Below are 26023 nucleotides of genomic sequence, written 5' to 3'. Positions count from 1 at the left end.
CAACTACAGACCCACATAAAAGGGTCAAACATACCCTTACACCATTTGATCACTGTAAACACAGCTTGTTGTTGGACCTTTTTCCAAGAACCAAGCAGATTTTGAAGGCATTCAACCCAGAAATACCAACAACACAAAAAAAAAAGGTAACCAACCTCCGATGGAGAGCTTTTGTCGACCATCTACTTCTGAAGTTGTTTTTTTTTCTTGAAAAACAATCAAGTTCTGCGCAGAGGAAGGACTGAAGTGTTCTCAGACCTAGGTCGAATTTGTGTTCTCCATTTTCAGCCTAGAAAGAAGAAAGAAAAAAAAAATGAGGTCATGAACAGAGAGGAGCAGGGGAGGAGATTTAGAGGGTAACGTCTTGCTCTGATATCATGTTTGTTCTGTAGCTACAGTAGTTCGAACCAGGAGAAGATCAGAAGGAGAAGAAGAAGAAGAAGAGAATAGCCGAACCTGATAGCCTAAACCCTATCAGTCGACCCTAATATGGATTAGCCTCTAATTAGTAGTACAAAGACTAAACTGCCCCCACTTAAGTATGGGACAGGAAGTCTCTATTAAAACTGCCACATAAGCACATAACTTAACAGAAATAAAATGACTAATATACCCTTATTTGGCTAGCTCTAACAATGACTATACCCGGTTTTCTTGGGTTTACTTTATGCGTTCTCGAGATGAGGTTCCTACTTTGACCCGGATCTTTCATCAAATGATTTTAATCCAATTTGGGGTCAAAATCAAAATCTTTAGATCCGATAATGCGAAAGAATACTTTGCCAACCAATTAGCCTCCTATTTGCTTGACCATGGATTATCCACCAAAGTACTTGTCCTCATACACCACAACAGAATAGGGTTGCTGAGAGGAAAAATAGGTACATATTGGAGGTGGCCAGAAGCATCATGTTTAACTCCAATGTGCCTATTCGTTTTTGAGGAGATGTTATTCTTACAACAGTGTATCTCATTAACTGAGTTCCTTTACAGGTTCTTGACATGAAACCCCCTTTTACCCTCCTATACCCTGATAAAGGCTTGTTTACTGTTCCCCTTAAAACCTATGGTTGTATTTGTTTTGTTCAAACTCTTGGACCTCATCATTCCAAATTTGATCCTAAGGCCTCCAAATGTATTTTTCTTGATTACGCACAAACTCAAAAGGGATATTGCTGCTATGAACCCACTAATGGGAAAAGATTTGTCTCTATGGATGTTACTTTCTTCAAGGATGTACCCTATTATCCTAAGGTTTCTCCTTAGGGAGAGAGTAGTGAGTGTGGGGTTAACTCATCAGAAGTTCCTTTACCTGTTCCATTGAGTGATGAGGGATGTAATGGGGAGGGGTGTCAGAGGTGCCAGGATTTGAGAGTTTATCACAGGCGATGGAGGCAGGTTGATTTCGGTCATCAGTAGTCTAGGCCAGCCCCAGTTCCTTTTGTGGATCCAGATCCAGGTACTACAGTTCTTTTATCGGATCCGGGTTCCACTGAGATACCTTCCACTGTTGAGCCCTTACCTCCTTTGGATGACCTTGACCTCCCCATTACAGTCCGTAAAGGCAAACGACGTTGCACCACATCCATAGTCCACTGCATTTCCCAATTCTTGTCCTATGATCGTTTGTCCCCCTCTTACAGGTCATTCCTCACATCTATTGCTGATATTCCTATCCCAGAACAATGTAGGAGGCCTTGTCAATTCCTGAGTGGAAAGATGCAATGAATGTTGAAATGGATGCTCTTCTGAGGAATAATACTTGGGAGTTAGTTGACCAGCCTAAAGGGAAGAAACCAGTTGGATGTAGATGGGTATTTACCGTGAAACATAATGCTGATGGTTCTATTGAAAGGTATAAGGCTCAGTTAGTTGCAAAGGGATTTACTCAGACTTATGTTATAGACTACTTGGAGACTTTTGCTCTAGTAGAAAAGATGACCACTATTAGAGTTTTATTGTCCCTTGCAGCCAGTTACTCTTGGCCCTTGTTCCAGATGGATGTCAAAAATGCCTCCCTCAATGGAGACTTGCAGGAAGAAGTCTACATGCAGTTGCCTCCTGGATTTTATGATGCAGACACAGGAAAGAAGGTTTGCTAGTTGAATAAAGCTTTGTATGGACTAAAACTGTCCCCCAGAGCTTGGTTTGATAGATTCAGACAAGCCCTTGAAAGGTTCGGCTATGTACAGTCCCAATCAAACCATACATTGTTCATTAAGATAGTGGACTCTTCCTTGACCTTGCTTGCTGTATACGTGGATGATATTGTAGTGACAGGGAATGATAATGGTGAGATTGAGTCTCTCAAACAACTCCTTCATCAAGAACTTGAGGTGAAAGATCTGGGAGAGCTATGATACTTCTTGGGTATTGAGGTAGCTAGATCTAAACATGGGATTTTTGTTTCCCAAAGAAAGTATGCTCTAAATTTGTTAGAAGAAACTGGAAAGTTAGGTGTTAAGCCTGCAGATACACCTATTGAACAGAATCACAAGATCAGTGCAGAGGGTGGAGAGCCACTTGAAGATAAAGCTATGTTCCAACGGTTAGTTGGAAAACTCCTCTCTCTTTGTCTCACACGACCGGACATCAGTTATGCGGTCAGCATTGTCATTTAGTATATGCACTCTCCTAGGACTACTCACTTACTTGCAATTGAGAGGATATTAGCATATTTGAAGAGGTGCCCAGGTAAAGGTATACTATTCAAGAATAATAATCACATGAGGATAGAGGTTCATACAGATGTTGATTGGGCTGGGAGTATTGAATATAGAAGGTTTACCTCTGGATATTGTGCTTTTGTAGGAGGTAACCTGGTCTCCTGGAGGAGTAAGAAACAAAGTGTTGTTTCTCATTCTAGTGCAGAAGCTGAATACAGGTCCATGGCTAATGGTGTGGCTGAAATCCTATGGTTGAAATCACTATTTGAGGAGTTGGGTATTGCTTATGAGAAGCCCTTAATGCTGTATTGTGATAAATAAACTGTTATTAATATAGCTCATAATCCGGTACAGCATGACAGAACTAAGCATATTGAAGTAGACCGACATTTTATCAGAGAAAGGGTTTTATCTCAAGAAGTGTGTCTTCCGTATATCACCTCCAGCACGCATCTTGTAGATCTTCTCACCAAGGCTGTTCCAAGGAAGAATTTAGAGGCAGATCTATGCAAGTTGGGAATGACAAGTATCTATTCCCAACTTGAGGGGGAGTAAAAAACACTGATGTGGTCCCCACAGTGTTCGTATGGCAGCAATATTTCTGTTAGATATGACAGTCTTAGCTGGTAGTTATTTCAGTTAGTTATTTCAGCTTTATTATTAGTTATTTCTTATTCTATTTGCCATGCCCTTTTACAGCTAGCCAATAGTTATAAATACTAAGAGAGGGTCGGCAGAAATTATGACCTACTCTCTCTCTTTTCTGAAACTCTCTTCGTGTACTTCTTTTCTTCCTCTCTTCTCTTCTTCTTCTCTTCAAATTTTCATCATTTTTTTTTTCTTTTTAATTCAAGACTGATTGTAGTCTAGATCGACTACTTAGGTGAAGGTGGAGAGGTGTGGAATGAGGCTGACGATGGGCACGACGATGCTTTTGAAGTGGAAGATTAAGCTTATTGGGGCCTTCTATTGATTCTGCTTTGTAATCATTTTGCTTTGTTGTTCTGTTGTTGGGGTGTTATCTTAACACCACATTGGTGCTTGTATTTGTTTCCTTTTTCCTTTTAATGAATTTTATTTTTACCTATAAAAAAAAGATGCAAAGGAAAGTTTTATTTGTTTCCATTTCATCCAGAAGAGATCATCTGAGACCAGAATTCCTACTTTTGTACTTTTTCTCCATTGCATTGAAGCAAGAATTAGACTCCGGCCATACAATCCTTAGGGCATTTATCTTTGCTGATTTGCTAGGTTGTCATTATAGATGCACAATCTCTGCCAATGTGCCTTGTTGCTTGTTACATCATTACATGATAATGTTTGTGAATAACTGATTCTATACAAGAAAACATCATCTAATAAGTTTAAAAATTTCTATAGTTCTACACAAGAAAAGAGAAGAAAATTCATGCTCAATTTAAGTAGCAGTGCTAACCTTGAAGAGGTTAAATCTGATTAAAATTCCCCCTTCTAAGGTGGTGTTTGGAACCAATGCCGTTTCCTGAGGTGTTTTTTGAGAAAATGGTGCTGCATTGGCATGCCGTTTTCTCAGAAAACTTTTTTTTTTCTCTTTTATTCTGTTTGGTACCATTGCTGTTGCTGCTACATTGGCGTTTTTCAATGCCATGTCAGCATACTGTTGCTAGCAACAGTAGGAAAACGAGAAAACATAAAAGGGCGTTTTCTCAGATTACACCTTTCCCGGTTTCCAAGGCATGGTCTGAAAAAACTTTTTTTTTTTTTTGAAAAATGCATAACCAAACATCAGGCATTGTCTGAAAAAATGGATTTCAGACATGGCGCTCATGGTTGTCAAGGTGACACCTAGGTAGGCACCTAGGCATTGCCTAGGAAACTAGGTGATTTTTAGAAGCTGCCTCACTCAATGCCAAGATGTTTTTTGTATTAGGCGCTCACACATATACATATTATATCATTTTTTGAATGCCTATATATATTTATCATTTTATTGTTGGTTTTATTTTATTAGAATACATCCTGTTGTATGTTACAGTTTTTTTTAGAAAGATAATTCTCCTTTTTACTAAAGCTACGAAAGTTTCTTTGGGTTTGAGTTCTGAACCAAGACTGAGAAGAGAAACCGAGGACTTGGTCCAAACTCCAGGTAAGTTTCTTCTTCTTCTTAGACAGTATGGTCCTTGTTTTTTTCTTATTTAAGAAATAGTATGGTCCTCAAGCTCCTCTCTCCTCAAATCACCCTGGTACTCCTGTATTTTATTTTCTTAATTTTTTATAAAAATACTTTTGGAAACGAAAGAGGGGCTCCGCAGCCTCCACTCCCTTCTTAAACAGGGGCTGCACCCCAACTTTCTAAAACTTCCTGTATATTTTTGCACCATTTTTTAATAATGTTTTTTTTTTTCTTTAGAACGAAACAGGGGCTCTGCCCCTTTGTTTTTCTCTCCTTTTTTTGCAGCATTCTCCCTTTATTAGCCTGAAACAGGGTCTCTGCCACCTTAAACACAGTCCGAGTCGTCCTCTTACTCCTATATATATATATATATTTGCTCCATGTCCTCTAACTCATATATATATATTTCTTTTCTAAGAAATATTTTTTGGGAACAAAACAGGGGCTCCACCCCCTTACTTTTCTCTTGTTTTTTATTGCCGCTACATTCCCCCTTTTTTGTTGACCTGAAACAGGTATGATGTATATATGATGGCATTTTATGTTTTATTTGAATGAATTTATTGCTAATAGCCAGTATAAAGGTATGTTGGTTAGTATAAAAAACTAATAAAGTAGCTTAAGAAGGGATAGGGATCTTTTATTTTATACTTTCAAATTCCATCGCCTAAGCGTCACCTAGGCACCTGCCTAGGCGACGGGGCGCCCTGTGGTCATGTAGGCTTGCCTAGGCACCTTGACAACTATGGTGGTGCTGATGTGGCACCGTTTTTCGGCATTAGTTCCAAGAAACCTACTAAGTAATCAGAGGAAGGTCAAAAGACACACCTTTGAGAAGTTAAACCTGATGAAGAGGGAATTTTCATCCTTAAAATAGCAGTGCAAACATTGAGACTTGGATGAATCTGAAGATGTGAATTAGATATACAAAAACACCTGTCAAAAAAATTGGATACACAAATAGGTCAACCTTAGCAAGTGTATTCTGACAGAACAAGATGTGGAGTGATTGACTTAAGTGATGAAGATTTTGTGTTTATTCATTCATTCATTTATTAATTTTGTGGTGGTGGTGGGGGGGCTTCAGTTTGCTAAATATTTTCATAGAAGTAGAGAGAGCTGCTCCAGTAAGTCAATGATGTTCCAGTTAACGATAAGAAAGCTGGGGAATCCTCTTAAAGAGGTCAATAACCTGCTAGAATTGGACATTGAAGAACCATGGATTGCAAGAGTGGGATGCAGGAAAAACAAGGGGCTTGTCAGAGAGCACAAGAGGTAAAAGGGAAAGGTGGTGGAGGGAAATGATGGGATGCCCCCTTTTTTGATGAATAACTGAAAAGAATTTTATTAAATTTGAAACAGACCAGTACAGGGGAAGGCATCCCAGAGGTTGAGATTGCCTAGTCTCAGAATATGCTTATGCATTACAAAATAACCCAAAGGGTTTCAGTTCTGTTCATCCCTTGCCATGCCAGTTGATCTGCCAAGCTGTTTGCAGACCTCTTCACCCATCTATACTTTACTTCTTTTGCCCTTGTTAAGTGCCTCATTTCTTTGATAGTTTGACTGTCCTGCCATGCTGTCTGGCCTCTATTACATGCCCATATATCGGTGTGTTTTTTGATCAATATAAGGAATTTTCCATCCATCCACCATATTTAAGTCCCGTATATTGGTTTGTTGGTGCCTTGGTGGTTCTTCAGTTTTAGAGTTTGGCTGGCTTTGGTGTGGGTGCTCTTATTGGTGTTTGGTAGTCGGGTTTCTAGTTATGAGGTGGGACTTGGGAGGGCTTCAGTTAGGTAATTAGTGATATTTCTTCTGGGAACTGCTAGTTTTTGTATGGTGGCTACTGTAAAGGGCGTTGTACTGGCAGGATGTGCTTTCTATCTTTACAATATAGCATATTTTTATTCCCTTCTGTTTGCTGTTTGGTAGTCGGGTTTCTAGTTATGAGGTGGGACTTGGGAGGGCTTCAGTTAGGTAATTAGTGATATTTCTTCTGGGAACTGCTAGTTTTTGTATGGTGGCTACTGTAAAGGGCGTTGTACTGGCAGGATGTGCTTTCTATCTTTACAATATAGCATATTTTTATTCCCTTCTGTTTGCTGTTGACCTTGTATGTCTCCTAATTTTTCATCTATCTATTTTTCTATTAACTACCAGAATAGGCTTGGGGGGTGGGGCATAGTTCATTTGCTCGAGTATGTATATACTTGTCTAGGTTCAGCTGCATCTGTTGGATTTCTGGTGATTTGGTATACAACTCTTCTTGCTGACATGACTGGGAGATGAAGCTGAAAAGCTTAAAATGCAATCTAATGGTTCATTTATATTACTTAGGGAGCTGCAGAAGTATTCCTATTTTGATTTCTTACATTTGGGTACTGTTCTGACAAACTTGTGTTCCATCCGTTCTGTTTAGGTAAGCTAAGAAGGGACAGTTTCTCTGATGACTTTGATGAGCATCCAGAAACAATCTTTCAAGCAACATTTGGTAGCAGATGTTTTACTTGGTCTTTTAGACCTTGTGATGAATCCCATTTCCAGTATTCAACACCTGGATTTGAGTGGAGAGACCATGCAGACTGGACAAGAAATAGGAGTGAAGAATGGGATACTACAAGTGAAACTGATGATGATAATGAGCCATGTGTTATAGGTTCATATTCTGATAGAAAAATACTTGGGTTGCCACCTACAGGCCCATTAAAGATTGAAGATGTTAAAAGCGCGTAAGTATGCCAATCTGCTTTTGTGAAAATAAACTTATCCTTGAAGCAGTGTTTCACTATTTTCTCCTCAACTTGGCCTGCTTTCTTCCTTTACATGATCGTCTACTTTTTTCTCTCTCTATTATATATTTTTTTGGTTGATAACAGTTAATCTACATTCTTAAGTGTATGATCTTTACATTTTACATGTGTTTTCTTCTTCCTAGTTTCCGCTTATCAGCTTTAAAGTGGCACCCTGACAAGCATCAAGGACCTTCACAGGTACGGTGTCATGTCTTTTAAGTTATTATCCTGTTGTTTGCACTGAGTATTTAAAAAGGAATATAGTGGAGATTTATACCATTTAATATGGTATAAGTGATTCCTAGTCATATCAAACAGAGTACTTGCAATTTTTCCAGTTGATAAAATGCCTTTTGGAGTGAACATAAACTGCAAATATTGCCAACATTGTGATAAACTCTAAGTCGACGGAGCTTCTTCGAGGGAGCTCCTTCCTCCAGAAACAGAATTAAGAGAGAGGGAAAGAAGAGAAAGAGGGAAGGGAATAAGTTGGTTATGATTTTTCTGCCCATTCTGTTCTACCCGTTGGCCTTATATAGGCTTTCTCACATCAGCTCATCATTACCACGAGCTATGCATGTGGGTGGTCATGACGTGGCCTGCAGTTGTAAACAAAACGCAGTGGAGGTTTGTAAAGCTTTGCATGGGCTGCTACTGCTGCTGCATGGGCTTCACGACCTGTGTGGGCCTGGGTTTCCTGAACATTATGGGCCCAGTGATCTGATGGTGGGTTATCCGCCTGGGATCTATCATCTTCCCCACCCGTAAGAACGACCTTGGCCTCAAGGTCAAGATGGAAAATTGTTTTTGCAACTGACATTATCCCAAGTGGCATTTTCTGGGGGCAGGTTCATCCACTGAACAAGGGCCTGCTTCACCATTTTGTGACCCTTCTTTATCCAGAGGATGTCTGTGATGACATTGGGCTCAACAAACATCTGTCCTTCACTAGTAAACTCAGGCAATAGTGGCTCCACCAAAACTGCATCTGTCCGGCATGGTTTGAGGAGTGAGACATGAAATACTGGGTGGAGTTGGGCAGTATTCGGCAAGGCTAATTTGTAAGCTAGCTCCCACTCTACCTGAAATGCGAAAGGGACCAAAGAAGCGGGGTGAGAACTTCTGCCAAGCTCTTTTTGCCAGTGATGACTCTTTAAGGTTGCAGTTTCAAGTTGGCTAAGTCCCCCACTTGGCATTCCACCTCACGATGTTTGTTATCATACTACATCTTCATGTAATTCTGAGCCTTGAGTAAGTGACTCTTGAGTGATCGAAGTGCTTCATCTCTGGCTTCAAGCTGCTGTTCGACCTCTGCAACTGCCGAAATGCCCTTCTCATAGGGTAACACTGAGGGTGTGTCTCTTCCATACAAGATCTTGAATGGGGTGGTCCCTGTAGTAACACGATAAGTGGTATTATACCAAAATTCAGCCCATGGGAGCCATTTCAGCCACTGAGTAGGCTTCTCTCCTGCGAAACATCTGAGGTAGGTCTCTAGACAACGGTTAACCACTTCCGGTTTACCGTCAGTCTACGGGTGGTAGCTGGTGGAATGATAGGTGTGAGTACCCTGTGCCCGGAAGTATTCTTCCCAGAATCGGCTTACAAAAGTGGGGTCCCGATCCGTGATGATAGTTGTTGGTGTACCATGGAGCTTAGCCACTTCACGAATATAGGCCTGAGCTACTTGAGATGCCATGTAAGGGTGGGAAAGCGCAACAAAGTGCACATACTTACTCAGTCTATCCACAACAACCAATATAACAGACTTCCCACCAGACTTAGGCAATCCCGTAATAAAATCCATAGTTACCTTGTCCCACACCTGATCTGGAATGGGTAGGGGCTGTAGCAACCCAGCTGGGGTTTGGGCCTGATATTTTTGAGTTTGGCATACAGAACAACTTGCAACAAAATCTTGCACCGCCTTCTTCATTCCCCGCCAATAAAAGTGGGCTGCTATTGCCTATAAATCCTGATCATCCCAGAATAACCTCCCTCTACTGACTCATGGAACAACTTCAAAAGGTCTGTGTGAAAAACAGATTTAGGCGCTATCACCTTGTAGAATAAGTCTGAACCCACCAGGGAGTACCCCGTTACTTGGTTTGCTCCTGATCCCAACTGCTCCTGAATCAATTTTAATTCATCATCTTGTTGAGCTTCTTCCTTGATGTGATCAAGCAAGGGGTGGAGAGGTCTGTAAGCTGTCAAAGAGTTCATTTCTTCTCTTCTGGATAAAGCGTCAGCAACTGTATTGGATGGACCAGGTTTGTTTTCAATGGTGAAATCAAAGCCCATTAACTTTCTGGTCCCTTTCTGTTGTTCAAGGCTAAGAATCCTTTGTTCCATTAAATGTTTGAAACTCCTTTGATCAGTCCTTATTGTGAATTTTTGCCCCAATAAGTAAGCTCTCCATTTGTGCACGGAGAGCACCTTGGCCATCAGTTCCTGTCGTAAGTAAATTTTACTTGGGCCTCGGCTGGCAGGAACTTACTGAAATAAGCAATAGGGTGTCCCTCTTGCATTAGAACTGCACCAATTCCTCTGCCCGACGCATCACACTCCACCACAAATGGCTTGGTAAAGTCAGGTAATGCCAAGGTAGGCGGCGTCATAATAGCTTTTTTGAGGGTTTCAAATGCCACTTCGATAGTTTTCAAGGCGCCAAGGCAAGGCTAGGCGACTGGGGGGCGCTTTGTCGCCTAGGCGATGGATTTTTTTATGTTAAAAACATAGATCCTAGGGTAGTTCCCTAGGTACCATAACCATATTTCTTTAATAAGTATTCATGATTTTCATAAAAAAGTATAAATTTCATATTAAAGTATAGAAAATCAACATATTCATGAGAAGAAAAGGAAGAAGGAAAATAAAATTCAAAAAATACAGGGGATGAACCCTTATTTTTGTTATAGGAAAAGAAGAAAATAAAAAGTATTAGTAGTAGTAGTAGTAGTAGAAGAAGAAGAAGAAGAAGAAGAAGCAGAAGAAGAATATATGGAAGAGGAAAATGTGCTGATTAGATAAAATTTTAAGTTCTTCTTTATTTATTGGTTCAGGTTTTTAAGTCTTTGAGGGTTCAATACAACATTTAGCAATATTTGTGTTGATTAAACCCCAATAAATAAGAAAATAATAAAAAGAAATTAGTATATACACACACAAAATGATTATTTTAATTAAATAATGTCTTTTATATTTATAATCTCAAAAAAGAATGAATAAAAAATTATTTTATAGTAGGAAGTAGAAAACTGCTTGGCGATTAGGCGAGGCGAGCCTCAAAAGGCACCTTGTCACCTAGGCGTCGCCTTGACAACTATGGCCACTTCTGCTTGTTCTGACCAAGCAAAGGCTTCTTTCTTCAACAGAGCTGTAAGAGGGGCGGCTAGGGATGCATAGCCTTTTATGAACCTTCTGTAGTAACCGGTGAGGCCTAGAAAACCCCACAAACTCTTAATGGTCTTGGATCGAGCTCGAGCCATTGCCACAATTTTCTCAGGATTGGTCATTACAGTCCCCCACGAAATTAATTGTCCCAAATACTGAATCTGTGTCTGGCTGAATGTGCACTTGGAGGGCTTGGCGAATAACTGATGTCACTGGAGAATCCCAAGGGTTAACTCCAAATGTTCTAAATGAGAAGCCCAATCACTACTATAGACCAAGATATCATCGAAGAACACCAAGATAAAGCGCCTGAGGTGGGGCTGGGAAATATCATTCATGAGGCTCTGAAAAGTGGAGGGCGCATTAGCCCGCCCGAAAGGCATGACCAAAAATTCATAGTGGCCATCATGGGTCCTAAAGGCCGTTTTGTGGATGTCTTCTGGGAGGACCCGGATTTGGTGGTAGCCGGATCATAAGCCCAGTTTAGAAAAATAAATAACATGCTTCAATTCATCAAATAACTCATTTATTAGTGGAATTGGGAATCTATCTTTCACAGTGATGCTATTGAGGGCCTGATAATCAATACAAAAGCGCCACGTTCCATCCTTCTTCACAAGGACTAGAGAAGAATAGGGACTGCGGCTCGGTTGTATCAATTGCTTGGACAACAAATCAGCTACTCTTTTGTCAATTTCAGCCCGCTGAACATGTGGGTATCTGTAAGGTCTGACATTGGTGGGTTGGGCCCCTGGCTGAATAGGGATGTGGTGATCATGAGTACGGACCTGTTTGTTTCTCCAAAGACATTTTGATATGCTGCTAAGAGCTGTTGTAAAGTGGTGTCCTCCAAAATAGTATGGGTTCTGTTGTCACAATAGATAGTGGGTCCTACTCCCAATGAGCCCAAATAAACCAGGGTCGCTGCACTGGAGTGAAGGCTGTGATTGATAACATGTCAGGTCGAACTTGCTGTTGGTTCGGTTGGCCTATTTCCTTTTAAATGGCATTGCTTCCCACTCATCCAGAAATCCATAGTCAAGAGGGTCCAATCACATACTGTCGGCCCAAGGAGCTTAAGCCATTGGATCCCCAGGATTAAGTTAGCCCCACTAAAATCCAAAGGATATAGGTCCACGCTGAACACATGGCCCTGCACAGCTCATCACATGGAATTTGCTGTCTATTAGCTGCCTTAACAGCAAAGGGAGTAACCGCTTGAACCTCTAGGCCCATTTGTCGAGCTAGGTCCAGAGTGGTGAAGTTAAAGGAACTCCCACTGTCAATTAAGATGCACACCTTACTACCCTTAAGTATGCCATACACTCTCATGGTCTCAGTGGAGTGGAGCCCAGTTATGGTGTGGAGTGAAATCTCTAGGTTTTCCTTGACAGAGTCCTTCGCCTGGTCGGAGACCATAGGACCAATATCCACATCTTCACTCTCATCCGGGTTGTCAACAATTTGAAGGAGGAATATCTGTTAGGCCTTGCACTTATGGCCCAGAGAAAATTTATCCTCGCAGTTATAGCACAATCCTTTTTCCCGACGGGCCTGCATCTCAGTCCAGGGTTATTTTCTTACAGTGGAGGCCGATGGGGGTGTGGTTGAACTGGGGTTAACTCGGTTTTGGATGTCAAGGGCTTGGGAGCTGGTCCGAGAATTCCCGGCTGTTGGTTCCTCCTAACCCGGTTCAACTTGTCTTCATGCAGTTGGGCTAGGCTCACAATGGCTAAAATAGTAGGGGGTTGCAGGGCTTTCACTTCCAATCTAATGTCTTCCCTCAAGCCACCAATAAACAGCTGGTGAGAGCATGTTCCGGCCATCCATGCACTCTCATGGCTAGCCGCTCGAATTCAACTTGATATTCTCGAATGAAGCCAGTCTGTTTCACTCTAGATAAAGCTTCGTTAAAATTTTCGAAGCTGGAAGGACCAAATTGTATTTTCAGGGCCTCAACAAAGTCTAGCCAGGACAGTTGTGGGTGTGAACGGCGGTACCATTGGTACCAGAGACTAGCCTCTCCATCTAGATGGATGGAGGCAATTTGTACTCTCTGACCGGCTGAAATTTCATGAAAATCAAAATACCGCTCTGCGTGGTAGATCCAGGGGGAAGGATCATCACCTGAGTACGTGGGGAACACCAGTTTGGGGCTGCGAAGGTTGAAGGGCGCCGCTGCTCGATCCCTCCTGGTCCTCCTTGCTTGGCTGGGTTGACATCCGTTCGAGCTGAGACATCACAGCAGAGAGGGCGTCTATAATACCTCTCAGTTCTCCCTCCATCCGATCTGTCCTTTCGTCTTGTGATTGGTTATGAGTAGTGGGCATGGTGGATGTCGACGGAGCTTCTTCGAGGGAGCTCTTTCCTCCAGAAACAGATTTAAGAGAGGAAAGAAGAGAAAGAGGGAAGGGAATAAGTTGGTTATGTTTTTTCTGCCCATTCTGTTCTACCCGTAGGCCTTATATCGGCTTTCTCACTTACCAGCTCATCATTACCATGAGCTATGCATGTGGGTGGTCATGACGTGGCCTGCGGTTGTAAACAAAAAGCCGTGGAGGTTTGTAAAGCTTTGCATGGGCTGCTACTGGCTTCACGACCTGTGCGGGCCTGGGTTTCCTGAACAGTATGGGCCCGGTGATCTGATGGGGGTTATCCGCCTGGGATCTATCACATTGTTATCCTAAAGAATTAGGAGAATTGAAACCTGTTTCCATTACCTATCCAGAATTTCCTATTAAATGTATGACAGTGGAACTCAAATTAATTCCCATCATTTCATAATTCCACTGTTCTGTGATACAACACCTCTCAGTTGCCTGTAAAAAGACCCGAAAAAAAAGAAACATCTCTTTAATGTGTTTTTAATCCCTTTATATATGGGCACGTTTGCCTTCATAATCAAGATTTGAAACACTAGCAAGGCCTGATTTACATGATTTGTTGATGGAACAGGTAATGGCGGAGGAGAAATTCAAACTCTGTGTTAATGCATACAAGTCATTGTGTAATGCTCTCTCCTCAGCATAAACTGTTGCTCTAACTCCCAAAATAAACTACTTTCCATTGGATCTGCATTCTGAAATGTTGTATGATTCAATTAATTCTTTTAGTTATATTTTCTTTTTAAATTTATACTCATTTTCATTTTTCATAAATTAAGTCCAACCTCTTTGGTGGTTGGGCCGTCTGGATAGACCTTACCTTTTTTATTAATCTAGAAGGCCCTTTTGTTTATGGGCCTTCATTTGATAAGCAATAACTGAGATCCTAACTCTTGGTTTGAGGTAACAATTGTTTGGTTGATACTTTTAACAGGGAATTACAATGTGGGCTTTCTTCTACAATTGAAAATTACTATTGAAATGTTTCCTTGTCAGATGGGCATGAATTTATTTAGTACTGTTAAGGCTGGGCCCAAAATTTCAAAAAGCAGTTGGAATTTAATGAAGCAGAAAAGGGTAGGAGAAAAAGGCTTGTTAAAAATTCACTTAAGATCTTGAGTTTGGAGATACAGTTACTGCTAGAAGCTTAAGCCCTCATAATTTGCCACATGGAAGGTTTTGAGTTCAGGGCCCATCAGCAGATGGGCTTCACGTAAGTGAGGGCCCATACTAAACTAGAATTATCAAAACCACTGGAAGAGTTTAAGCCTTCACTCATTTATAAGATTTGTGGCTGATTTTGGGGCCACAGATCGGATTAGTTATATTCAATGGCTGTGTAGGGGGCTGGAACCAATAACAACGCCCCACGCCAGTCATAAAACGCATATTGTCCACAACCACTCAATCTCAATATAGCATTTATAGCTGGGATGGGCATTATCATTTCTTCCACAACTGCATCATTGACTTCACCTTTGGAGAAGCCACCAAAACTGAATTCGGATTAGCTGAGCTGTTGGGTCGGCTGTGGAATCAATGATGAGATTTAATGTCAGTAATAAATTCATGAGCCCCATTGTAAAAATGGGCCCCTGGCGTGGAACCTTATCATTGATTCCACAGCCCACTGAATAGATAAAGCGATCAGCTAAACCTTACTATAAAAGTTGAATTCTCATTTCAACATATGCATTTTTTATCTTTTTTGGGTTTTTCACTAAATATAGCTTAATGACTTCTCAATGCCCCATTGGGTGAAATTCCTCTTAAACAGGCATTCAACCCTCAATGCAAGTGTCGTGTAAGTGTTTTGGCTTAAAAGACCTATATCATGCTTTGTTCGATTTAAGGCCCCATTTGCTTTTTGGGAAGTTACCTAGTAGGTGCATTGTGGCAATTCCCCCCTTCCCCTTTTCTCACCTAGGAGATGGGTATTAATAACCTAGGGAAAATAAATTTTCTGTAGATCCCACATAAATCTGAAAAAAGAACACGAGTATTTTAGTTCGGAATCCCAATTTCTCAAAATCCAAAAAGAAAAAAAGAAAATTGAACCAGGTTTAAGGGTCTGTTCGTTTCCTCTTAACTCTTATCTCTTAAGAGGAATCTTTTAATTTTAAGAGAAAAATTGTTATTTGTTTCCTTTTATCTCTTACATGCAATCATACAATTTTTTGTTTTCTAATAATACCCTCAAAAAAGACAGGCAAAAATTCTCATATACGGGGTCAAAATAAACATTTGATAATTTTTAGAATTTAGAATTCAAAACATCATATGCATTCAAAATTCAGAGGAAAGAAAAATTCACCAATATTAATATACCTCTTAATATAATTATTGCACGAACACGAACATGCCCTAAATTTAAGTATTCATACAATCCATCACATGGAAATACGTGCAAATGACTTTTAAAATAAACACTTTTTTGTTTTTTTGGCATTTATTCCTTCGTTGTTCTATATGGATCGTAGTGGTGCTGATGCATTTGAAATGATAATAAAAATTGTCTTGACTCCTGAGTTATATACAAAAATGCCTCACTTTCCTAAATTTCAATCATAAACGCAAACGTGAAACGTGGCAATTTACAGGCCCAGGATCAGTTACAGGTTTTTCAATCCTCAGTTGCAATTGCTAAAGATTTATATGGATTAAGGCTATGGGCCGGGCCTTATGGCCCATTAGGAAAACGAAGCTACAAATTCCACTTACAAAGCGAGAGACATTGAACGAACAAGAGGACGACGAGCCTTCACATTTATTACAGTCAGTCCTTTCAATGTCTGGCACTGCTTACTCCTAGCAGTAGCAAAAACAATTAAATATTTCACTACTTTGTCCATTGTCAAGTTCTTCACTACTTTTCAAAATTTGAATTGAATTTCCAAAACAAATCATGCAAAATATTTTCCGAGTTCTCTGGTCACGGCTGGAGTAAAAACCAGGAAGTAAATAGAGAAACGGGGAAAGCTACATTTTTCACATCGCTGTTACAAAAATTACAGAACAACACCGGCGACAACATGGTTAACGCCGGCGTGTATCGAAGACGTCCTAGAACATTGTGGAAGAAGAAACAGCTTCTAGAAACAGAGAAGAACAACCGAAGAGGAGACCATGAAGCCGTAGATCAAGATCAAGAACCCGAAATGCAAGGCCCAGTTCCTCTTGAACTTGACGAAGTAGCTCTCGGGTGGTTCCTGGTAGTGGATCTCGAAGTCGTCCGTCTCGTCGGCCAGCTCGGTGTTCCTTCTCATCTTGATCTGCTTCAGCCTCTCGGTCGCTAGCCCCAGCGTCAGCTTGTGGCACCTCCGCTGGTACTTGAATCCGTTGATGCAGCGGAGGGTCTGAGCCACGGAGACGTAGAAGACGAGGTGGGAAAGCGTGAGGAGCCCTATCGGGACCCAGCAGTGCCGGCATTGGAGGCGGGGCGACTGGACCTGGGCGGCAAAGACCAGGCTGAGGAAGATGAAGAAGAACTGGAAGAGCTTCCAAAGCTCCTTCTTTTGGAGATCGACGGCCCGTTTCTTCTCGAGGGTTTTCTCGAAGTGGAGTTGGATTATGGTATTTAGGGCTTGCAAGGCTGTTTCTTTCGGGACTACTGATTGTTGCTCATAGTCTGCCATGGCTGAGAGCCTGAGACTGATGAGAGCTCTGCTCTGAAGTCTGAACCTCACCCACTTACCACCCAATTCAGTGTGGTGGGTTTATTCTTTTCCTAGGGTTTCTTTGGTGGGTAGATCAGTAGATGCAGGAAATGTGGACAAGAAGAGATAAAAGGTGGAGTGGAGTAGTAGATAGATAGATCATAGATCATAGATGGAGGCTTGTTTTGTTTTACTTCTAGTTTTGAATGTGTTTGCTCTGGTTCTGTTCTTGGAACCCTTACGGGTTCATCTTACACCATTCACTTAGAATGTTGCTGTGGGACCCAGTTGCCTTTCGTGGCACGATATTACGTACACGTGGCCCCTCAGAATTAGAAGACGACAGATTTGTCATTTGGAATTACACTGTGGACGACCCTTCTCCTTTCGGCCAATGGAGGTGTGACTAGGTATCCAGATTCCAGAATTGATGGTTCACGGCCTCACGGGACAGATCGGAGTTGTTGATGTGTCTGGTCTACTTCAACATCGCTTCCAGGTGGAGATGTCAACGGGTCTGGTTTCGTACGGAATCATCACAAACTGAACCCGATTCCAAACTGCTTCAACCTATTACCCAACCCATCCAATGCTGAAATGTCAATGGATCGGGTTTGGCACGAGTTCATTACGGTCCAAAACCCGAATAAAATTGACACTATCGTTATCTAATAGGGTAGGGTAAGTGCAGCTTTATCTAAAGCTTCTATTAGGGTAGGCTCGGGTTTGGCACGAGTTCATTACGGTCCAAAACCCGAATAAAATTGACACTATCGTTATCTGATAGGGTAGGGTAAGTACAGCTTTATCTAAAGCTTCTATTAGGGTAGGCCCAAAACCCGATCCACTGACATCCCAACATCCAAGCTTTAAAGTAGGGTCTAAGCTTTTGTTATTAAGCTGCCACGTGGACATTCCAAACTTTGTCTCTCCCCTCTCCTACACGGCTGGTGTAGTATAATCGTGACTCGTGAGAGGATATTTCATATTTGTGTCTCCTTTACGATCTCTCCACCATTTTATACATAAAATTAATGATAAAAAGAAGGGTAGTTTAGGAATAAAATCTTTTACCAATTTATTTGGGAGGCAAAATAAATGAATTGTAAGGTATATTTATTGACTGTAAAGTTGTAAGCAGGTGGTTTGTATGGATTCGTTCGTAAGAAACCATATATAATGAGTAGTAACTTTATCACATATTAGTCTTGGCTTCACGTCAAAAACGAGGACCATCCCAAGTTTGCCGAGTATAAAATACTAGTCAATTTTCTTTCCTCTTGCACCGTCGCACGTGCATTTCCCTCCATAACGCTGTCTAAGTAAAATAAATAAATAAATAGTAAAGGTCTCTCTCAGCTAAATGGTCAAATTTTATTTTATTTTTTATTTTTATGTCGTAGTATAATTTTTTGTGCTCAATGATATATTTGGAAAGCATATGAATATGAATGAAATATATGGAAATGTTTGGACGTACTACGGAAATGCATATAAATTCTATAAATATATTAATAGTATAGTATTAAGTTAAATGTTAAAATAATTATAAATAATGTAAATACATAGGAATTGTATATTTAAAATGATATATATGAAGCAATTTATTATAATTAATATAGCAGAACGTATAGATATTATACAATTTTATTAATAATGTATCAATCAGAAGACCAAGACACATATTATATAGATTTAAATAAATTAATACATGCAAAAGACCATTATTATTTTATTATCTATTAAAGTGCAAGGCATAAAACATATGCAACTTTTATATTTGAATTATTATATCAAATTTTTCTTATTTTCTTATTTTTAGTTTTTAACTTAACAAAAACTTCAACTAAAAAATTAATTCTCAAATATTTGTAAACAATATTTTTATTTTTGTAAACAATAAAATATGTTATTATAAAATGTAAATTAAAATATCAGTTAATAATTTATAAAAATATGTAATCTAAACTTAAAACATATCGAATCTATAAAAATTTTGAAGATACATCATATGAAAATTCATAAATTTTAATTACTAAAATAATTATTCCATTATTAATATTTTTTACTTTTATTAATTTTCTAAATTGAAAAATTATTATTTTTATATAAGTGTAATTAGTGGATTTGATAGATTTAATTTATATTATATTTTCAAATATTTTTGTAAATAGTATTTTTATTTTATAAATAATAAATAAATCGTTATTTAATGCAAATTTTTAGTTATTTGTATCACACGATGACATGTATGATTTAAAACTTTTGAAGATGTCAAAACTACCCATTCAAAATAAGACATTGTTCATTGTCTTCTGCCTTAAGACTGAACCAAAACATACATTGTTCATTGTTTCCATCCTCATATGGTCCACAGGTACTTCCATCTTGTTGATAATATACCCATCAATCAATGAATCTATATATCCACTGCCTAATTCCTTTGTCCAAAAGAATCAGAATTCTAGTATGTATAAAGACGAAAACAACAAAATCTAGAAAGAAAAAAAGTCTCAAAATCGATGGAATTCAACAAAGAAATGGACAAATAGAATACGATGTATATAATTAACTAAAAAAATAAAAGAAATGCAAAATGGGAAGATGGAAAAGGCCACAAGTGAGAGAAAGGAGAAAGATCAATGATATTACTTGTAGTTATAAGAAATAAGGAGCACAAAACAAAACACAACAATACGTTAGTTTCTTATAATATGACAACCAAATAGTTATGATTTCTGAATCAAAGGTAAGTACTTTATTTATTTATTAATTAAAAAAAGAAACAGGTGGGTTCTATTCATTAAGGTAATGGTTACCCAACACAAAAATGCCATTTCCACTAAATTTCAGTGTCTATAAGTACACAAAGGAGGAGAGAGACCGATCAAAGTGTAGGAGAAGGTTTCTGTGGATGGCTCATTGGTGATGCCAAAGTAGTTTCATCTTCTCATTTGAAGACTATGAACCAATAATCATTTGAAGGCTGTTTCCATCCTCATACAGACCTTTTAGATGGATGAGTTTTATTCAAGTTGATTTATGTGAGAGTGGTAGATAAAGAAAATTAGATGATATTTGAAGGGCATTTATATCCTTTCACATGTCAGGTAACGTTGATTAACAATTTTAGACTAAACTATTAGTTTTTGGGAGTTCAAATACTGCAATGGTATGTTTTAAAATTCAGGTACCAAACTGAGACTACCCTTAAAATATAAGGTACTAATATGAAATTTTCCCTTTTTATAAAAACAATTGTCATATCAACAAACTGGAGTAGTTCAAATATTTGAAAAGAGATTGTTTACATATTTACCCCTATGATTTCATGAGCTTTTTTATATATCAAATAAGAGAAAAATGAGGGAAAATATGGGAAGAAAATGATTAACTAGTAAAAGTATCTCGACTAGACAAAGAGAAGCAAAAGAGAGACCAATGTGAGAAAAGGTATGGATAAAGGAGTTGGCATTTATGTCATCGAGGAGGTGGGATCTACCCCCCAAAATAGGGTTCGCATCTACCCCCCACAGGGTGCGCCGTGTGTCCTCCCACACACGCACTAAAGAGATTCGTGCAGATGAAACTTCACGCCATTCCTTATTTTGGGTTATTCTTCATCTCCCATTCTGTCGAACTGAAACCCTTAACCTTCTGTAACCCATCGGAGATTGCCTCCTTTGAGTTCTGCTGATCGACGCCGACAACCGTTCCAGCAAGAGGTAAGTATCCCTTCCTAGTTTTTCTCATTTTCTACATTTTTTTTTTCTCATTTTCTATCGTTCTCAGATCTAAAACCCGTCGGGGTGGGAGCCCCCTTCGAGTTCCACCGGTCGACGCCGACGACCGTTCCGGAATATTCATTTACTGGAGGTAAGTTTCACTCTTTCTACCTTGTTTTTCTTTCTCATTTTCTACCTTTCGGTAACAGAGCTGAAACCCACTCCCCTATTTTGTTCATATTGTTTTCAGTCAATTTTCAGCTGTAACATTATACCTAAAACTTGGAATTATTATTGATTTGTGTGTTTATTAATTAAAGGAAATTAAACATGATATTGATTCTAGTCGAGGTGTTGTTTTAGGAACGAAGCATGACTAGTTCACAGTACATCTATGTTTAATGTTTCTAAGACGACTTTTATGTGATTTTTGAATTGTATGAGGATTTTTGAATTTACTATTTGGTGTTTTATTTAATCCAACAACAAAGAAGAGATTAAATTTGGAATGGACGGAACACCAAACCTCATGCAAAGGCTGGTGTTTGAACTTGATGGAGATGAGGGTGAACCATCCAACCTTTCATCTAGCATTTGTGAAATGGAGGGTACCAACAAACCCGCCAATGATTTTGATGAGGTAAAACTTTCACCTAACAGAAGTGAAGAACTTACTAAACCCACTGATGAGATGCCTACATGTGAGGAAAGTAAGGGCATTGATGCAAGTATTTCAAATCTATTGAAGGAAAAGCTAAGTGCTATTCCTCAATAGTACTCAAAAGAAAATAGATAAGCTGGGAAGGTGGGGTTTAGTACTTGAAAAGAAAATAGAGTGGTTGACAAGCGGAATAACCAAATAAGATATTGCAAGTTTTGTTTCTATAGAGAAGGAAAGAGTAGTGCAAATAGATGTAGGGTTACTGTAAAGACACGCTGGCCAATTACAAGATGTGGTTGTATGGCAACTATGAAGATAAGTCGTGTGAAGGATGGTTATCGTGTCATTGGTTTCGATGAGATGCAAAATCATATAGTTGTAACTCCTTCCAAGTCACATATGTTGAGGTCACAAAGAAAGGCTACTAAGGTGCAAGGTATTCAAGCTATGATGGTAGACAATGCAGGAATTGCTCCAAAAGCAGTAATGGAGTCGATGGCCAATGAGGCTAGTGGGCATGAAAATATTAGATTTACTTCAATGGATTTGATGAATTACTTGTGTGTGTACATACCGGACTAGGAATATGGAAAGGGGGGAGGTAGGTGGTGTTCTAAAATATTTTGAAGATAGGTAGTCACAAGATCTGTAATTTGTTTATGAAATACAACTTGACCAGTCTGAATTAGTTAGAAATCTGTTTTGGGTAGATGCACAAATGATTGTAGATTATGCTCATTTTGGTGATGTAATATGTTTTGACACAACATATAGAACCAATAAGGAGAATAGACTATTTGCAGTATTTGTGAGGGTAAACAATGGTGTTGCATTGTTGTACAATGAAACTGAGGATACTTTTGAGTGATTGTTTAATGTGTTTGTCAAAACCATGGATAGGAAAAAAAGCCTAAAACAATTCTAACCGATGATGATGCAACTATGGCAAAAGCAATTTGTTTGTGCTACCAAAATCACATCATCGGTTATGTGTATGGCATATCTTTTCCATTTTTCATAATGAAGTAATGAAACAATTGACATGCACAATTCAAAAAGATTTTGTGGTGTCTGAAACGGTAGTTGAATATACAATTGAGGTGTATGGGGTGAATCGTCAGTTCAATGAAATGAATCAATTACTTGTAGTTGTAAGAACTTTGAATTGTTGGGATCTTACATGCACTGAAGGTACTTGGTTATAAGCGGAGCCCTTGCCATCATCCTATGTATTGAACCAATGGACCATTGGTGCAAAAAAGTCTAAGGGTGAAGCATCTCTTGGATTTGATAGGTATTCAGATCAAGCTTCAAAAATAGCAACACATAGGAAAGAGATGTTTCATCTACTCACCCAAGTAGTAAATAAAGCTGCACCTAGTGATGATGCTTACAAGATTGTTATGCAAGTAGGAGAGAAGCTTTTGGAAGATGTGATGGGGTGTTTAAGGTAGTTGACAATTATTGATAAATCATCTGTAGCATCTCATGATGTACAAGTTGAAAATGAAAAATCTCCTTGCATTGATCTTGATGACACACAAGTAGAAACAAATGTTAGTGACAACACCAATACTGAGGTTAGTCCTTTGGGGGCTAGGTTTCCGAAACCAGTTAAGGGATTTAAACACAAGGTTTCCACTGTACACTCTTAAAAAAGGCCAAAAAATGCCTTAGAAAAGGCAATAGCTAAGCGGAGAAGACCTAAGAAGGACCAATCTGATAAGAATACACAGGTATTTTCTAATTTATTTCACTTGTTATTGTTCAAACATTTATCGATTAATTCTTCTTTCATTCAGATATGTATAGTTGAGGGCAGTGCAAATCCTATAACCAATTCTGGCCACTCTGTCATGTACACACAGGTATTAATGTTTATATAAAGTGATGAGTTTCCAAAGATTTCGGTTTATATTATATTTAAACTTTAACAAAATTCTTTTAATACAGGATCAAGGTTTTGGAGAAAATATTCAATCTATTACAGATGGAAGTGGTCCACCAAGCACCATTCCTTATCTTTGGAATTGGCAACATGTTCACACAATGCCATCACCTATGCAGGCACCACATTGGCTCATGTATAACCATTCTAGCTCTTTTGTAAACAATCTTCCCATATAAGTAAGTTGTGTATGGATTTTTTTTTTAATATTTTGTAAAATCATTTTGCTTTAATTTATAATTGGAAATTGTCTGTATAGGTATCATGTGTAAATGTAAAATCATTGTTTTTTTAATTTATAATGTGTATAGCCAAACCATCTCTAGTGGATCTCATATGAGCCAGGTGAAATTTTAATTGTTTATTTCCGAAAATGTGTTTTTTTTTTGCATAATTAAAAAAATAATAACTATCATGTGTAAATGTAGGAATCATCATGGATCGGACCATGCCAAGACCAACAACCAGAAAAGTGGAGTTATCATGGATGAAAGATGTTCACGTGTATTTATTGTTGTTTTTTCCCCAACTTTTTTTTCACAAAGTACATTTTTTCTCTTTTGATGTTCTACCAATCTCTTTGTTTGTGAAGTCTCTCTAGTTTTCTATTAAGAGCTCTTGTAGCAGTTTGGTTGAAGCACTCTAATGAGAAATGTTTGATGAACATAGATAAGAATGTTCTCATAAAAAACCTCAATGAGTCAATGACCCCATCTGTGTTCTGAAGATAAAGAGAAGAAACTTCTTTTGTAGTATTTCAATTACATGGGGATTCTTGTAGTAGAAGGTTCTTATGATAAGATGTATGCACTTGATCGAGCAACCAGTTATTATTTTTTTCTCATCTCACATTTAATTTTTAGGAATACCATCTCTCGATCGTACAGTATGGGGTTGTGTGGTAACAATCGGTTTTCATATGCCATGACAATATTCTATTTCACGTACAAGCAATTGCCTATAAAAGGAATTAACAGAGCAACTTCAATGGAATGTTGGAAAGAAGGAAAGAAAGAAACAAAAATTGATCGTCACAACATTAGCCAGAGAGGAAGAGAGAATGGGGGATAAACGGTCATTAAAAGAAAAAAAAAAAAAAAAACAGCTCAAATCAAAACTAAAGTAGCAGCTAACTTATATTCCTACATTTTCACGTTTCAATTATTGAAGATGAAATCCTACTCACTTGGTCCATTTGAGTGGACTGGATAGAGAAGAAAAAATAATATTGGAAATGTTGGAAGAACAATAATGAATCAAAGGGCTAGAATCGAATTAAGAAAAGAAAAAGAGAACATTAAATAATATTGGAAATAATAAAAAAAATGAAATAGGTAGGTAGGAGACAAATAAAACTTTGGATAATAAAGGATACACAAATCAGAATCTTAAAACTTTGGATAATAAAGGATTATTTTCCCTTGCTTGATTTTCTCACCTAAGCTTTCCTACAGAGGCTATTCACCAATCAAATCAAACATGAACATGAACATCTAGAGGCTAGAGCTGATATACATTGCTCCTAAATCCTGATCAATGATCTTCATGTTGTTAGTACCATAGTATGTGGTTGCTTTCTTGGCCATGAAGACAATCCAGATTAATAGTTGTCATCCAACCTTTCAACAATCCAGATTAACAAGACAAAGGCTTTAACTGAAAATGGCATCCAACCCTTTAACAATCTAGATTAACAAGACAAAGGCTTTAACTGAAATATTACACATAGTTCAAAATATTACAAGAACCTGTACCTAAATACTAAGTGCACTTAAATACTAGTTCTTGTACATGTACAAGACAAATATAAACACAACTACAAAACTTCTTGTCAAAATCTGCATAGCCTTTAATCCTTCGATAAATAACTACTGAGAAGCCTTCAGAGCATCCAACCCTTCAACAACTAACTTCTCTAGCTTTTCAATATGGCTTTCCAAATGCACTACATTGTTCCTTGTTGAGGTGGCTTCATCGATATATCTAATATAACTAGACCCGTCATCACAAACACAATGAAATTAAAATACTACTTACCAATTTGCTAGGGCAAGTGTAAAACAATCTTTGAGGATTAGCAGATGTATCTGACATGCGAATTATGCATTTTTTTTGAAACTTGTAGTATCTTACATTATATTTCAGGTACTTATAAAACCTAATTTCGGATGTGGATTGAGAACTCATTCCTATATTTATATACACGAGTCAAATTTTAAAATAAAATTCATTTCTAAAAATATAAATTCTCAAAATATTCCAAAGCATATACTAATATTTTTTCAGCATTCATCTATGGAAGCACTCTATTGTTTTTCATAAATTTAATAGAGACTTTTATAGTTTTTTTCATTAACATAAGACTTTCAGAGTTTTTTCCATAAACTCTGTCACAATTTATCAAACAATTAGTCATGCTTCGTTTAATTTAACCAATTCAATTAAAAAATCACATAAAACATAGGTGCAGTTCAACATTCGGATCTGAAACCACATGCTTCGTTTTTGTCAAACTGAATGCCCAAAAAGGGCATCTTCGTTTAAACAGTTAATCTGCTTCAAACAATTCAAAAATCACATAAAATTTGACTGCATTGTTACAACTGAAGACCACATAATGTTACAACTGATTTGACACACAAA

The 26023-nt window shown here is 38.4% G+C and overlaps 2 protein-coding genes, 1 long non-coding RNA gene and 1 pseudogene across 3 annotated transcripts in view; 3 read left to right on the top strand and 1 right to left on the bottom strand.

Annotated features, from left to right (window-relative positions):
• The window catches only part of LOC148876256 (Chaperone DnaJ-domain superfamily protein), a 31048-nt gene extending 16783 nt beyond the window's left edge, over nt 1-14265 (top strand). Inside the window, exons 5-7 of the mRNA XM_088966441.1 lie at nt 7241-7550; nt 7757-7811; nt 13962-14265. Of these exons, the coding sequence (XP_088822567.1) occupies nt 7241-7550; nt 7757-7811; nt 13962-14036 (440 nt within the window). The 3' untranslated portion in view covers nt 14037-14265. The remainder of the gene's footprint in view (nt 1-7240; nt 7551-7756; nt 7812-13961) is intronic.
• A 1968-nt stretch (nt 14266-16233) lies between these two features.
• Nucleotides 16234-17234, bottom strand: LOC148876255 (uncharacterized). The gene has a single exon (XM_088966442.1). It carries the CDS (start codon nt 17023-17025, stop codon nt 16483-16485), a length of 543 nt encoding a protein of 180 aa, XP_088822568.1. The 5' UTR covers nt 17026-17234; the 3' UTR covers nt 16234-16482.
• A 3189-nt stretch (nt 17235-20423) lies between these two features.
• LOC148876253 (uncharacterized) lies at nt 20424-24269 on the top strand. The gene is made up of 5 exons (XR_016105724.1): nt 20424-20771; nt 20839-20922; nt 23235-23300; nt 23386-23559; nt 23809-24269. It is a non-coding gene; the product is annotated as an uncharacterized LOC148876253 (long non-coding RNA).
• Nucleotides 22374-23228, top strand: LOC148876254 (uncharacterized; annotated as a pseudogene).
• Nucleotides 24270-26023: the final 1754 nt, after the last annotated feature.

Source organism: Nelumbo lutea, chromosome 1 (assembly GCF_056320005.1).
Source record: "Nelumbo lutea isolate HS-2025 chromosome 1, American lotus-T2T, whole genome shotgun sequence".
NCBI lineage: Eukaryota > Viridiplantae > Streptophyta > Magnoliopsida > Proteales > Nelumbonaceae > Nelumbo > Nelumbo lutea.
Note: the sequence above shows the minus strand (reverse complement) of the source record. Positions and strands in the feature narration are given on the sequence as shown.

What these genes read in the sequence shown, in the direction of transcription:
- LOC148876255 (XM_088966442.1), bottom strand. Translation starts at nt 17,025, where the DNA reads ATGGCAGACTATGAGCAACAATCAGTAGTCCCGAAAGAAACAGCCTTG.